General features: G+C 44.7%; 1 protein-coding gene across 1 annotated transcript in view; it reads right to left on the reverse strand.

The window, feature by feature from the left end:
• LOC147113152 (dynein axonemal heavy chain 8-like) overlaps positions 1-15,985 on the reverse strand; it is a 1,456,516-nt gene that overhangs the window by 641,796 nt on the left and 798,735 nt on the right. The window contains exons 32-33 of the mRNA XM_085998053.1: positions 5,759-5,951; positions 3,448-3,570 (exon numbers count right to left, since the gene is read on the reverse strand). Coding sequence (XP_085854179.1) covers positions 3,448-3,570; positions 5,759-5,951 — 316 coding nt within the window. The remainder of the gene's footprint in view (positions 1-3,447; positions 3,571-5,758; positions 5,952-15,985) is intronic.

The following is a 15,985-nucleotide window of genomic DNA, read 5'->3' on the forward strand; positions in this document are numbered from 1 at the left end:
TGCTTTCCTGCTCGCATAATAATGCACAGGTAAATTGCATACACCTTTCAAACATCTCGGATGTTGGCTTTATCCAATCACTACCAACTTTAACTTGTGTGTGCCTGCAGTATTGGCACACCCAAGAACAGTCAACCTGTCCTTAGCATCCTTAAAACCTGCTGGTGCACTCTCATCAGCCGTTGCTAATGTTTTTCTAGGAACGTAGCGCCAGAACAGAGCTGTTTCATCAGCATTGTAAATTTGTTCAGGACCGAGGTTTTCATCCGATATTATTTTTGCAAACTCATCTATGTAATTTTCAGCTGCTTCATGATCAGCAGAAGCTTTATCACCACAGATTTTCAGATATCTTAGACCATGACGCTTCTTAAATTTATGCAGCCAACCTTCTGAATATTCACACTCAACTTCAATGTTCAGTTCTTCATGGTATATTCTAGCTTGCTTCATGACCATCAAACCAGTCAGTGGCACACGTTCACCTCTGCGTTGTCGAATCCACTCAATCAGCACACGGTCAAGATCTTCATTTTTTGCCCTATGCAATGTTTTCCTAATTTTCATTAGTTTATGGTCATCACTGTCAGTGTAAAATTTCAACAACTTGTCTTTCTGTTTCTTTAAGTCATATACGGTGGTACTTCCCACACCATATTCTTCAGTAAGATGTCGCACAGACACACCACGATCAAGCTTCTGCAATAACTCCACTTTCTGCAATATCGATAATGAGCGATGCTTCCTTCTCTGCTTCTCACTGTTACCCATTGGGGTATCTGCAGCTCTTTTTAGCATTTTCACAAATTGTTAAAAGCCAGCAAATATCTAAGAGAGCAGCAAATATCTAAGAGAGCTGCAAATATCTAAGAGAGCTGCAAATATCTAAGAGAGCAGCAAATATCTAAGAGAGCAGCAAATATCTAAGAGAGCAGCAAATAGCAGCAAATATCTAAGAGAGCAGCAAATATCACACAGAGCAGCATAACACCTGCGTGGGTCAAGCATCGGCAGCGTCGGGTCATGCTTTGCGCCACTTTCGGCTTTCAGAGGTTTTCTGGTTTCGGATGTGCGGATAAAGGATGGTACACTATCTCTTATCCGAAATTGGGTGGGGTTCGGCGGGGGTGGGGTACGGCGGGGGGGTCGGGGTCGGGGGTCAGTGGGGGTCGGGGGTCGGTGGGGGTCGGGTTTGGCCGGGGGGTCGGGGGTGGGGGTCGGCGGGGGTCGTGGTCGTGCGCATTTCGGTTTTCAGAAGTCATGCTTTGCTCCACTTTCGGCTTTCAGAGGTTTTCTGGTTTCGGATGTGCGGATAAAGATTTCGGTTTTCAGAAGTGCGGAAAAATGCTACACTATCCCTTATCCGGCTAGGCCTGTAAGTCGTGCGCCACTCTGGTCATGTCATGCGCACGACTTACGCTGACCGAAAAAACCTTCGGTTTTTAGAGGGTTTCGGTTTTCGGAAGTCCGGATAAAGGGTAGTCTACCTGTATATCCAAATTTGTCGATGACACAAAGATAGGCGACATTGTAGGTAGTGTAAATGAAAGCATAAAATTACAAAGGGATATCGACAGATTACATGAATGGGCAAAACTGTGGCAAATGGATTTCAAAGTAGGTAAATGTGAAGTCATCCACATTGGACCTAAAAAGGATAGAACAGGGTACTTTCTAAATGGTGAAAAGTTAGAAACAGTGGAGGTCCAAAGAGATTTGGGGTTCTAGGTACATAGATCATTAAACTGTCATGAACAGATACAGAAAAGAATTAAAAAGGCTAATGGAATGATGGCCTTTATATCTAGAGGACTATAATACAAGGGGGTAGAAGTTATGCTTCAGCTGTACAAAGCCCTGGTTAGACCACACCTGGAGTACCGTGAGCAGTTCTGGGCACCACACCTTAGATTAGACTGATGGGGCCGTAATTGACCGGATTAGATTTTTCCTGCTTTTTGTGGACAGGACATACCTGGGCAGTTTTCCACATCGTTGGATAGATGCCAGTGTTGTAGCAGTACTGGAACAGCTTGGCTAGAGGCGCGGCTTGTTCTGGAGCACCAGTCTTCAGCATGACAGCCAGGAAGATGTCGGGGCCCATAGCCTTTGCTGTATCCAGTTTGCTCAACCATTTCTTGATATCATGTGGAGTGAATCGAATTGGCTGAAGACTGGCTTCTGTGATGGTAGGGACATCAGGAGGAGGCCGAGATGGATCATCCACTCACCACTTCTGGCTGAAGATGGTTGCAAGCGCTTCAGCCTTGTCTTTTTTACCAGAATGATACCCGGACTTCAAAGGTTAAGTTACGAGGAGAGATTACACAAATTAGGGTTGTATTCCATAGAATTTAGAAGGTTAAGGGCTGATCTGATTGAATTTTTCAAGATATTAAGGGGAACAGATAGGGTAACTGGAGAGAAACTATTTCCACTGTTTGGGGAGTCTAGGACTAGGGGGCATAGTCTAAGAATTAGAGCCAGACCTTTCAGGAGTGAAATTAGGAAACACTTCTACACACAACGGGTGGTAGAAGTTTGGAACTCTCTTCCACAAATGGAAATTGATGCTAGCTCAATTGTTCATTTTAAATCAGAGATTGATAGCTTTTTGTTAACTAAAGGTATTAAGGGATATGGGCCAAAGGCGGGTATGTGGATTTAGTTTGCAGATCAGACATGATCTCATTGAATGGCGGAACAGGCTTGAGGGGCTAAATGGCCTACTCCTGTTCCTATGTTCCTATTTACTTGTCTTAGAGAAGGTGCAACAAAGATTTACTAGACTGATTCCTGGGATGAGTGGATTGTCCTATGAGGAGGGCTTGAGGAGACTAGGCCTAAAGTCCCTAGAGTTTAGAAGAATTAGAGGTGATCTCATTGAAAAATATAAAATTCTTAAGGGACTTGACAGGGTCGATGCTGGGAGGATGTTTCCCCTGGCTGAGGAGTCTACAACTAGGGGTCACAGACTCAGAATAAGGGATTGGGCATTTACGACAGAGATGAGGAGAAAGTTCATCACTCAGAGGGCTCTGAATATCTGGAATTCTCTACCCCAGAGGATTGTGAATGCTCAGTCGTTGTGTATATTCAAGACAGAGATCGATAGATTTTGAGATGCTAAGAGAATCAAGGCTATGGGGATAGGGTGGGAAAGTGAAGTTGAGGTAGAAGATCAGCCATGATGTCATTGAATGGCGGAGCAGACTCGAAGGGCCAAATGGCCGACTCCTGCTCTTATTTTTAGGGTCTTAAAATCAGTGTGTATGAAAGGATGACTAGTTCTGAATGAGACTGGGAATGCCTAAAAAATATCCTGAAATGTAAATATTTATGGATCTTTATTTTACATTTTTCCTGCCCTGATTTCCCTTCATGAAAAGCTTAGATGTGATAATTTTTTAGGCATATATATGATTAGTTAGAATTTTAAAATCTCACTTTGACCAGGTGTGTCATTGCATCCTTGAAGAAGACTAGATCAAGATAACCTGATCGGACACCTTCATTATGTTGTGCCTGATAAAACTGCAGTTTTTCAGTCAGGAATTCGTAGCTTGGGACCTGGAACACATTCAATTACAACTGTTAGAATATCACAAAGATAACATCATAAAGATAATGAAAAATGAAAGATGCCATTAGCCCAATATAGCTTATCCTTCCAGAGTCACCTAGAGTTACCCTATCACAGCATTTTCCTTTGAAAATACATTTACAAAGAGCACACAACAGTGATAAAATACAATAAACTGATTTTCCACTGCTATGCATCGGAGAATGCTTTGTTTGGTGGTGCAAAGCAGAGGAAAAAAGGATGGAGGCTTGTGATGCCGGATCCAAATCCTTTGTTTTGCCAAGGATTTCCAGAATTTTCCCCGGGAGGGCCACATGGAGTGCTTGTGCCTGGAGCAGGATCAAGCATCAAAATCCTATTTTAATGAGGGGGAAGGGCCTAATAATGCCTCATTTTCCTCTCTGAAAACTAGGTGGGTGCAAATTTGGATGAGTGAACAGAAGAAGCAGGGTGGTAGGCCTTGTGCTCAGCCCTGCTCAGATCAGAGGATCTGAGCAGGGACTGGGTGCCTACGGAAAGCCAGCCAGAAGGTAAGTTTTTTCCTTCCCCAGGGCCAGCAGCAATTCAACAGTAACCAGAAGGCTCAGAAGCCAGCGGCCATTGCCACTGCTGCAGCCCTCTCAGGCCTGGATTTTCAGCTACATTTACAGATGCAAGATTCTACCAAGGGGTAGGCCTACATTGGGGATGCGTAGGGTAATTTACATGATCTGAAGCTGAATCACAAGTTCAGTTCAAGTCAGATGGAATGCATTTTGAGTGCATTGCACTTGATTTGTGCACAGGTGGACTTGGAGAACATTGGCTCCATGTATCTTTTTGTATACTTTGTCATTTCTACAGTAAATTTAAAATACCATTTTATGTAAGGGAGACACAGAAATGAAAGTAATCGAGACAGATCATGCAGCTAAGCTAAGAAATGACAGGTGATTTTGATGTAAAAAAAATTCAAGATAATGCACATTGGTACAGGTAATATGAAATGTATGTATGAAGCACAAATGTTAATGTGAGAAGTATAAAAAGAAGTGTTTGCATGTAATTATTAACCATTTATTAGTAACAGTATCAGATACTGGTAAACATCTCAAGGCATCAAATTAAAATTGGTTGAAGCTCTCATAGTTCCCCTGACTGAAGAAGTCATCGGGACAAATTGGGAATTCAACCTGGGACCTTCTGATCTTTACGAATTTGTACTTTTTAAAAATTCATTGATGGGATGTGGGCGTCGCTGGCTAGGCCTGCATTTAGTGCCCATCCCTAATTGCCCTTGAGAAGATGGTGGTGAGCCGCCTTCTTGAACCACTGCGGTCCATATGGTGTAGGTACACCCACAATGCTGTTAGGAAGGGAGTTCCAGGATTTTGGCCCAGCGACAGTGAAGGAACGGCGATACAGGTCCAAGTCAGGATGGTTTGTGGCTTGGGAGGGGAACTTGTAGGTGGTGATGTTCCCATGTGTCTGCTGCCCTTGTCCTTCTAAGTGGTAGAGGTCGCGGGTTTGGAAGGTGCTGTTGAAGGAGCTTTGGCGAGTTGCTGCAGTGCATCTTGTAGATGGTACACACTGCAGCCACAGTGCGCCGGTGGTGGAGGGAGTGAATGTTGAAGGTGGTGGATGGAGTGCCAATCAAGTGGGCTGCTTTATCCTGAATGGTGTCGAGCTTCTTGAGTGTTGTTGGAGCTGCACTCATCCAGGCAAGTGGAGAGTATTCCATCACACTCCTGACTTGTGCCTTGTAGATGGTGGAAAGGCTTTGGGGAGTCAGGAGGTAAGACACTCACCGCAGAATTCCCAGCCTCTGGCCTGCTCTTGTAGCCACAGTATTTATATGGCTGGTCCAGTTCAGTTTCTGATCAATGGTAACCCCCAGGATGTTGATAGTGGGGGATTCAGCGATGGTATTGCCATTGAATGTCAAGGGGAGATGGTTAGAGTCTCTAGAGAAGCCGCATTTATAGTTTTGACAGATTTCTGTATATTAAATTTGATGCCAGTTCGTACAAATAGATTCAAGTGGATATTAGGTTTATTTTTAGAAAAAGAATGGATTGAAAGATATGGTAAGAAGGAGGGGTTGAAGTTTATGAAAAACATAAAGGCCTTATGCCTATAAGCACTTAATAGCAGAATTAACAAAATCATTGTAAAGCTGACAACACTATGATGTACCAGTTCATAGACTTTTGGGATAACAAATACAAAATCTTCAGGTTCGTCACCAGTTGGCTCTGGCAAATCACGAAGGAAATCAACAAAGTATGGCTCTTCATGAAGCTTTCCTGACAGTTGTCTTCCAATGTTGTCTTCAATAACACGTGATACTGCATTTTCGAACCACTGATTATCCTCTTCGCTTACAAATCTAATAAGTAACATAAAAGTCAATGTTAATCATTGCTAATTTTACAATCATGAAGAGACCAACTGTATACAGCATTAGTCATAAAATTGATTGGGGGAAAAATTCGGTACCTTAGTGCCTCCCTTTAGCGCCAGCAGATGGCGCTAATGGGGTGCTAGAGCATTATCACCAAGGCAAAGCGAATCCAACGCCGCAAAATCCTGCCCGCCGCCCCCCACAGCGCCGCTGCTAACTGTTATCGCTGGGAGTTTCAACGCCAGGTGAATCGTGATGTCACTGAGTGTGCAAAGCTCACTGAGCACCTGATCGGCAAAATTGATTGTCGCCACCTACCTTAGCGCCTGGAGTAAACAGCGACAGGGAGATCTGGCGTGAAGCACCTGGAAGCCGGCTCCAGGGATGTTATTTAAAGGGATCATCAGTAATGAGTTACAGCTGTAGATTAGTGGAGTTTCAGTGCTTTCTTGTCAGTTTCACTAGTCCAACAGTCTGATTCCGTAATTTCAAGATTGTTTAGTATCAGGAGTGTTGTGGCAACTAAAAAGCAGCTACATTTATTCTTAAAAAAATCAAACTGCTACACTTGATTACATTAATGGGGGTTGTACTGGCAGTCGAACTCGCCCTCCAGGATCCACAGTGTAGGAAGCGGAGGCAGCAAGAAAGACTGGAACATGTGTCCAGAGGAGACCTTACCCTCCGAGGGTATTCCAAGAGCATTTCTCCTACTTCCAATTAAGCAAGGAGCAGTGGCTCCACTTCACCAAGGAGGTGGTCACAGAACTCTGCCATCTCCTGTAACCAGACCCCCAGCCTCAGATCAGGGTGACCACGGCTCTCTCAGTGGCAGTCAAGGTCACCGTCGCCCTCAATTTCTTCACCAGCTGATCCTTCCTGTCTGCAACAGGATACATAGCTAACATCTTGCAGTTCACTGTACATCGCTGCATCCGGGAGGTCACAGAGGCTCTCTACAATAAGAGAAGGGACTACATTTCCTTCCCCTTCACCAGAGAGAAGCAGGACGAGCGTGCATGTGGCTATGCAAAGATAGTGGGATTCTCCATGGTGGAGGGCACCATTGACTGCACCCATGTGGCTTTCACAGAATCACGGAATCCTCACAGTGCAGATAGAGGCCATTTCGGCCCATCGAGCCTGCACCGACACATATCCCACCCTATCCCCGTAACCCCACGTATTTAATCCCCTAACACTAAGGGTCAATTTATCATAGCCAAATCAACCCAAATCAACCTAACCTGCACATCTTTGGACTGTGGGAGGAAACCGGAGCACCCGGAGGAAACCCACGCAGACACAGGGAGAATGTGCAAACTCCACACAGACAGTCGCCCGAGGCTGGATTTGAACCCGGGTCCCTGGCGCTGTGAGGCAACAGTGCTAACCACTATGCCACCGTGCAGGCACAGCATAACAATCCTGAGATCTTCCGTAACTGCAAAGGCTACTACTCAATTATTGTGCATTAGGTGTGCAACCACACAACCACAGACAACTAATCCTCAATATAGAAGATAGGAGCAGGAGTAGGCCATTCGGCCCCTCAAGCCTGGTTCTGCCATTTAATGAGATCATGGCCGATCATCCAAATTCAGTACTCTGTCCCTGCTTTCTCCCCATATCCCTTGATCCCTTTAGCCTTAAGAAATATATCTAACTCCTTCTTGAATATATTTAATAAGTTGGCCTCAACTGCCTTCTGTGGCAGAGAATTCCACAGGTTCACCACTCTCTGGGTGAAGTCAAATTCCTCCTCATCTCAGTCCTAAATGGTGGTGCTGGAGTTTTGCTAAGTGGGAGAAAAATCATTTAAGTGTATTTTGTGAATTTTAGTCTGTTAAGAAGTCCATTATTTGAAGTAAGTTTAATTTTTTAAGGGTTTTTTAAACTCTTGGGCAGTTTAAACCGGAAGTAGAATCTGGGTATAAAAGGGGAGGGGCTAGTGCAGTGCACGGAGTGCCTTGTGCATTGAGTGGTGCTGGAGCTTTGCTAAGTGGGAGAGTTCGGATAGGTGGGAGGTGAGGGTGTGTTTTTTGCTCTGTTTTGTTCCCCACTCCCAGGCTTGGACAACACTGCGGAGGCGGAGCAGCGAGACAAGTCAACCACCAGGCCCCACAGACAGTATTCAAGGAGGAGGTTGGTGATCAGCTGGTTGGTTGGTTTTCTTCCTTCTCTTTTTTATACTTTTAAGTTGGTAAGTCCTTTGAATAGTGGTGTGACATTATCATCTATATCCGGGCAGGGTCTTCATAACTAATAATAAGAAATTTAATTAATTATATAGAATGGAGCAGGTGATGTGTTACTGTTGCGAGATGTGGGAGCCGGTGGTCCCCATTGAGGCTCACGGTGATTACATCTGCGACAAGTGTTTGCTGCTAGAGGAACTCAAGTTCCATGTTATGGAGCTTGAGACCGAGCTTCAGACACTGCGACACATCAGGGAGGGGGAGAAGTTCCTGAACTCTATGTTTCAGGAGATGGTCACAGCTATGAAGTTAATTACTGCAGATGTAGTCAGTGGTCAGGGACAGGACGGTGTGACTACGAGTGAGGAAGGTACAGGGATCCAGGATGTAGTGTTGAAGGAGACGCAGCCCTTGTTCTTGTCCAGCAGGATCGAGGTTCTTACTCCCTGTGAGGGCGGGAGTGGGGACTGCAGGGAGGGTGAGCAACCTGGCCACAGCACCGTGGTACAGGGGGCCATTCAAGTGGAGGGAGTAAAAAGAAATGTTGTAGTGGTAGGGGATAGTATCATTAGGGGGATAGATAGGGTTCTCTGCAGTCAAGAGCGGGAGTCCCAAAGGCTGTGTTGCCTGCCCGGTGCGAGGGTTAAGGACATCTCTTCTGGGCTGGAAAGAAACTTGGAGTGGGAGGGGGAGGATCCAGTTGTCGTGGTCCATGTTGGTACAAACGACGTAGATAGGACAAGGAAGACGGTTCTGTTAAAGGAGTATGAGCAGCTAGGGGTCAAATTAAAAAACAGAACCTCAAGGGTAATAATCTCTGGGTTATTACCTGAGCCACGAGCGAATATGGCTAGGATAAATAAAATAAAAGAGTTAAATGCGTGGCTCAAAGACTGGTGTGGGAGAAATGGGTTTTGTTTCTTGGGACACTGGCACCAATACTGGGACAGGAGGGAGCTGTTCCGCTGGGACGGACTCCACTTGGCCAGTGCTGGGACTAGAGTCCTGGCGAATCATATAACTAGGGCTGTAGAGAGGGCTTTAAACTAATTAGTGGGGGGGGAGGTTTCTAGAGAGCAAATAATAGAAATGACAACAGAGAAGGTCATAGACTTAGGTAGCAGTGGGGGAATTAAAAAACAGAATGTGTCAGGAAGGGACAGAAGGTATGGAGCAAAAAGTAAAGTACTAAAAAGGGAAAAAACAGGAACTAAGTGTTACAAAACATATTTGAAAGTTCTTTATCTGAATGCATGTAGCATTCGTAACAAAATGAATGAGTTAACGGCACAAATAACGACATATGGGTATGATCTTGTGGCCATTACAGAAACATGGCTGCAGGGTGACCATGACTGGGAATTAAACATACCAGGTTATTTAACAATCAGGAAGGACAGGCAGGAAGGGAGAGGAGGTGGGGTGGCTATGTTAATAAAGGAAGGAATCACTATAATACAGAGAAATGATATTGGGTCAAAGGAGCAGGATAGTGAAACAGTTTGGGTGGAGATAAGGAATAATGGGCCAGAAATTCGGGTCCAAATGCGTGAGTACGGTCTGGGTACTCACGCATCTGGCCGGTGGAAATGCCGGCGTTCAGCATGCACAGCGCATGCGGGGAACGCCGGCATTTCCAGTCCTCTGAACGAAGGGGTTCAGAGGCACAGCGCGTGCGACTGCACAGGCAGCGCTTGCGCAGTGAACTTCGTCGATTTCATTCATGGATTCAGTGAGGCTAAGTCCTTACAAGTTACACTTGAAAAAAGCATGTGTAAAGTTGTTCCAAGGCTGCGGAGGAAGATATATTTTATCATGGAGCTTCTGAAAGGCAATATTTTTGTTTGGGAAAGGGAGGGAAGTTATTTTAAGAAATTTTAAGTAAGTTTTAAAGTTTAAATTTTTTTTTTTAAACGGGTTTTCAGTACGGTAGGTAGAAGGAGCAATTGTGGCTGTGTGAATTGAATGTGAAAATGAGTGTTTTAAAATGAGTAATGTAACAGTTCCAGCACTTTTAAGAAAGAAACTTTTCATCAGTAATAAGTAATTATGTATGTATGTCCGCATATATTCCTTTACGTATATGTATGTATGTTTTATATTCCTTTACTTATGTGTATGAATGTATGTTTTTAATTATGATTTTCCAATAAGTTACTTTCTCTGAAAGTCATAATTAAATAATACATTCATACACATAAGTAAAGGAATATATACATAACACGCAAAGGAATATATACAGACATACATACTTTCAGAAGCTCCACGATAAGAAATATCTTCCTCCGCAGCCTCTGGAGCAACTGTACCCATGCTTTTTCATGTGTAAGTTGTAAGGACTTGACCTCACTGAAAGCATGAATGAAAGCGGCGAATTTTACTGCGCACGCGCTGCCTGTGCAGTCGCACGCGTTCTGCCTCTGAACCCCTTCGTTCAGAGGACAGGAAATGCCGGTTTTCCCCGCATGCGCTGTGCATGCTGAAAACTGGCATTTCCTCCGGCCAGACGCGTAAGTACCCCGGCCGTACTCGCGCGTTTGGAAGGGAATTACTGGGCCAACATTTTACATGCCAATAAAATGAAAAATTTAACAATTGCACGATTTGCCCCCTCGCATCTGCGACTGAGGGTCCAAGGAGGTGCATTGCGCAAGAGGTCATCGTCGTACGTATCCTTACACTGTTCCCTTTCGGGAACTGTATGAAGTGGTGGAAGGATTTATGGCCGTGATTAACGCTCATTCCGTGACCGTAACCATCTTTGAACCAGCCATTAGGGTGGTTAGTCCTATGGCGTGAGGGTTTTACGGGCTCCCACAACCCATCTGAGGGGGGGGGGCCACCCACACCCGCGGACGCAGGTATCCCGCTGGATGTCCACCCAGAATTTATAGTTGGAGCTCCGACTCCACTTGCCGGGACTGTCTGGAGCGGGGTTTGAAACCCTACTCCTTCTGGCCCAGCGGCGGGGATGCTTACCGCTACGCAAAAGGCCCACTCTGCACAAAAGGTGACACCCATACATTTCCTGCGCCTTTTCCCTCCCCGTGACTGGAGCCCTATGCTGCCACTTGAAAGACCAAGCTATCATCTGTCCTTTTTGCGGCGCCTTTGACTTCTCATTACCAATGATGAGCAGGCGCTGCGCCTCCACCTCCTTGAGGAGATTGCTGAGGTTATCATCAGTTCAATTGTGAGTTCTTTTAATGCCGTGAATTGTGCTCATTCCAGCCATTTCACGTTGCTAATCGGATTGGGCCTTTGGCATAGCGGTAGGATCCCCGCCGCTGGGCCAGATCAGGGTAGGGTTTCGAACCCCGCTCCAGACAGTCCCGGCAAGTGGAGTCGGAGCTCCGGCTCTAAATTCTGGGTTGACATCCAGTGGGATATTTGCGTCCGTGGGTGTGGGTGGCCCCCCCTCCTTGTATAGCTTGTGGGAGCCCGTAAAACCCTCCCGCCATAGGACTAACCGCCCTAATGGCTGGTTCAAAGATGGTTACGGTCACGGAATGAGCGTTAATCATGGCCATAAATCCTTCCACCACTTCATACAGTTCCCCAAAGGGAACAGTGTGAAGACACGTATGACGACGACATTGCTAAATAAATAAATGGAATTAAAAAAATTCTTTTAGGGCTTTTAAAAGTCTTTAAATTGCTTTAATTCTGTTTAAAACTACTTCAGATTCTTCAAAATAATGTAAACGTTTTTAAAAGTTTATAAAAGTTACCAAAATCTTCAAAAAACTTCCAAAAACCTATTTAAACTGCTGCTTTGCATGTAAAAATGCTTAGCAGCGTGTCAGAAACATTGGGGGCGTGTCCTGTTAAACTGAGACCTCAAGGGGCGTGTCTCAGTTGCACAGCGCGCTACAGGCTTCGCGCTGGCTGCACTCCTGGGCGGCGTGACGTCATACGCTGCCCGGGATTCTTCTTTTTCAAAATCGAATTCCAGTCGTCCCTGGAGGTCAACGGCCAGCGCGTCGGGTAAGTGCATATCAGGGCCTTGCACGCGCGGCAAGCCCCCGATCTGAATTTCTGGGCCAATAAGGGGAAAAAAACACCAGTGGGTGTAGTCTATAGGCCTCCGAACAGTTACAACTCTGTTGGACGGAGTATTAATCAGGAAATAGTTGAGGCTTGTAATAAGGGAACAGCTATAATTATGGGGGATTTTAATTATCATATTAACTGGACAAATCAAATTGGGCAGAGCAGCCTTGAGGATGAGTTCATTGAGTGTATTAGGGATGGGTTTCTTGAGCAGTATGTAACTGAACCGACCAGGGGGCAAGCAACCTTAGATTTGGTCCTGTGTAATGAGACAGGATTAATTAAAAATGTCCTAGTAAAGGATCCCCTTGGAATGAGTGACCATAACATGGTTGAGTTCCATATTCAATTAGAGGGTGAGAAGGTTGGATCTCAAACAAGCGTGCTGAGCTTGAATAAAGGAGACTATGAAGGTATAAGAGCGGAATTGATTAGAGTGGACTGGGAAAATAGATTAAAGGGTAAGACGGTACATGATCAGTGGTGTACATTTAAGGAGTTATTTTACAACTTCCAAAAAATATATATTCCACTGAGGAAAAAAGGGTGTAAAAGAAAAGATAGCCATCCGTGGCTAAGTAAAGTAATTAAGGATAGTATCCGACTAAAAACAAGGGCATATAAGGTAGCCAAATCTAGTGGGAGGATGGAAGATTGGGAAGTCTTTAAAAGACAGCAAAAAATAACTGAAAGATTGATTAAGAAAGGGAAGATAGATTATGAAAGTAAATTAGCAAAAAATATAAAAACAGACAGTAAAAGTTTCTATAGTTATATAAAAAGAAAAAGGGTGGCTAAAGTAAATGTTGGTCCCTTAGAGGATGAGACCAGGAAATTAATGGTGGGAAACATGGAGATGGCAAAAACACTGAACAATTATTTTGTATCAGTCTTTACAGTAGAGGACACTAAGAATATCCCAACACTGGACAAACAGGGGGCTCTAGCGGGGGGAGGAACTAAATACGATTAAAATCACTAAGGAAGTGGTACTTGGTAAAATAATGGGACTCAAGGCGGATAAATCTCCTGGACCTGATGGCTTGCATCCTAGGGTCTTGAGGGAAGTAGCGGTAGGGATTGTGGATGTATTGGTAATAATTTTCCAAAACTCACTGGACTCAGCAAAGGTCCCGGCAGATTGGAAAACTGCTAATGTAACACCCTTATTTAAAAAGGGTAGTAGGCAGAAGGCTGGAAACTATAGACCTGTTAGCCTAACATCAGTGGTTGGTAAAATGTTAGAGTCCATTAATAAGGAGACAGTAACGGGACATTTGGATAAACATAATTTAATAGGACAAACTCAGCATGGTTTCATGAAGGGGAAGTCATGTTTGACAAATTTGCTGGAGTTTTTTGAGGAAGTAACATACAGGGTGGATAAAGGGGAACCAGTGGACGTAGTGTATTTAGACTTCCAAAAGGCATTTGACAAGGTGCCACACAAAAGATTATTGCTCAAGATAAAAAATCACAGGATTGGGGGTAATATTCTGGCGTGGGTGGAGGATTGGCTCTCTAACAGAAAGCAGAGAGTTGGGATAAATGGTTCGTTCTCAGATTGGCAACCAGTAACTAGTGGTGTTCCGCAGGGGTCAGTGCTGGGTCCCCAACTCTTTACCATCTATATTAACGATTTGGAGGAGGGGACCGAGTGTAACATATCAAAGTTTGCAGATGATACAAAGATGGGACGGAAAGTAGTGAGTGAGGAGGACATAAAAAACCTGCAAAGGGACATAGACAGGCTAAGTAAGTGGGCAGAGATTTGGCAGATGGAATACAATACTGGAAAGTGTGAGGTTATGCACTTTGGCAGGAAAAATCATAGAGCAAGTTATTATCTTAATGGCAAGAAACTGGAAAGTACTGTAGTACAAAGGGATCTGGGGGTGCTGGTGCACGAAACTCAAAAATTTAGTATGCAGGTGCAGCAAGTGATCAAGACGGCCAATGGAATGTTGGCTTTTATTGCTAGGGGGATGGAATATAAAAACAGGGAGGTATTGCTGCAGTTGTACAAGGTATTGATGAGACCGCACCTGGAATACTGCATACAGTTTTGGTGTCCATACTTAAGAAAAGACATACTTGTTCTCGAGTCAGTACAAAGAAGGTTCACTCGGTTAATCCCGGGGATGAGGGGGTGGTCATATGAGGAGAGGTTGAGTAGATTGGGACTCTACTCATTGGAGTTCAGAAGAATGAGAGGCGATCTTATTGAAACATATAAGATTGTGAAGGGGCTTGATCGGGTGGATGCGGTGAGGATGTTCCCAATGATGGGTGAAACTAGAACTAGGGGGCATAATCTTAAAATAAGGGGCTGCTCTTTCAAAACTGAGATGAGGAGAAACGTCTTCACTCAGAGGGTGGTAGGTTTGTGGAATTTGCTGCCCCAGAAAGCTGTGGAAGCTACATCATTAAATAAATTTAAAACAGAAATAGATAGTTTCCTAGAAGTAAAGGGAATTAAGGGTTACGGGGAGCAGGCAGGAAATTGGACATGAGTCTAGGTTCGGAATGGTCATGGCCCTGTGGGTAGTGGAGTGGGCCCAGGGGCCGTGTAGCCTGGTTCTGCTCCTACTGTGTTCTAATTCTGTGTTAGATTTCAGGAGATGGTTTTATTCCTGTTCCTGGCTGGGGTGGAGATCGCCTTTACAGAAGGTAAGTACTGTAGAAAATATAGGGACAGCGTGATCTCCTGGAAGAATTTCGATCGCCTAGATGGGTCGGAGAGGAATTTCCCAGATTTTGTTCTCCCAAATTGGCCATTGGGTCTTTATCTGGTTTTTCGCCTCTCCCGGGAAATCACATGGGTTCGGGTGGATGCACAGCGATAGAAGATTTGAGGTTAGGATCAGATCAGCCATGATCTTATTGAATGGTGGAGCAGGCTCGAGGGGCCGATTGGCCTACTCCTGCTCCTATTTCTTATGTTCTTATGTACCCCTTATCCTTAGACTGTGACCCCTGGTTCTGGACTCTCCCGCCATCGGGAACATCCTTCCTGCATCTAGTCTGTCCAGTCCTGTTAGAATTTTATAAGTTTCAATGAGATCCCCTCTCATTCTTCTAAACTCTAGCGAATATAAGCCTAATCGACCCAATCTCTCTTCATACGTCATTCCTGCCATCCCAGGTATCAGTCTGGTGAATCTTCGCTGCACTCCCTCCATGGCAAGCACATCCTTCCTCAGATAAGGCGACCAAAACTGCACACAATACTCAAGGTGTGGTCTCACCAAGGCCCTGTACAACTGCAGCAAAACATCCTTGCTCCTGTACTCGAATCATAGAAACATAGGAGCAGGAGTAGGCCATTCGGCCCCTCGAGCCTGTTCCGCTATTTAATGAGATCATGGCTGATCATCCAAATTCAGTACCCTGTCCCTGCTTTTTCCCCATATCACGTGATCCCTTTAGCCTTAAGAAATATATCTAACTCTTTCTTGAATATATTTAATAAGTTGGCCTCAACTGCCTTCTGTGGTAGAGAATTCCACAGGTTCACCACTCTCTGGGTGAAGAAATTCCTCCTCATCTCATTCCTAAATGGCTTACCCCTTATCCTTAGACTGTGACCCCTGGTTCTGGACTCCCCCGCCATCGGCAACATCCTTCCTGCATCTAGTCTGTCTAGTCCTGTTAGAATTTTATAAGTTTCAATGAGATCCCCTCGCATTCTTCTAAACTCTAGCGAATATAAGCCTAATCGACCCAATCTCTCTTCATACGTCATTCCTGCCATCCCAGGTATCAGTC

This window comes from Somniosus microcephalus, chromosome 9 (assembly GCF_052327205.1).
Source record: "Somniosus microcephalus isolate GS21.2 chromosome 9, FLI_Smic_1.0, whole genome shotgun sequence".
NCBI lineage: Eukaryota > Metazoa > Chordata > Chondrichthyes > Squaliformes > Somniosidae > Somniosus > Somniosus microcephalus.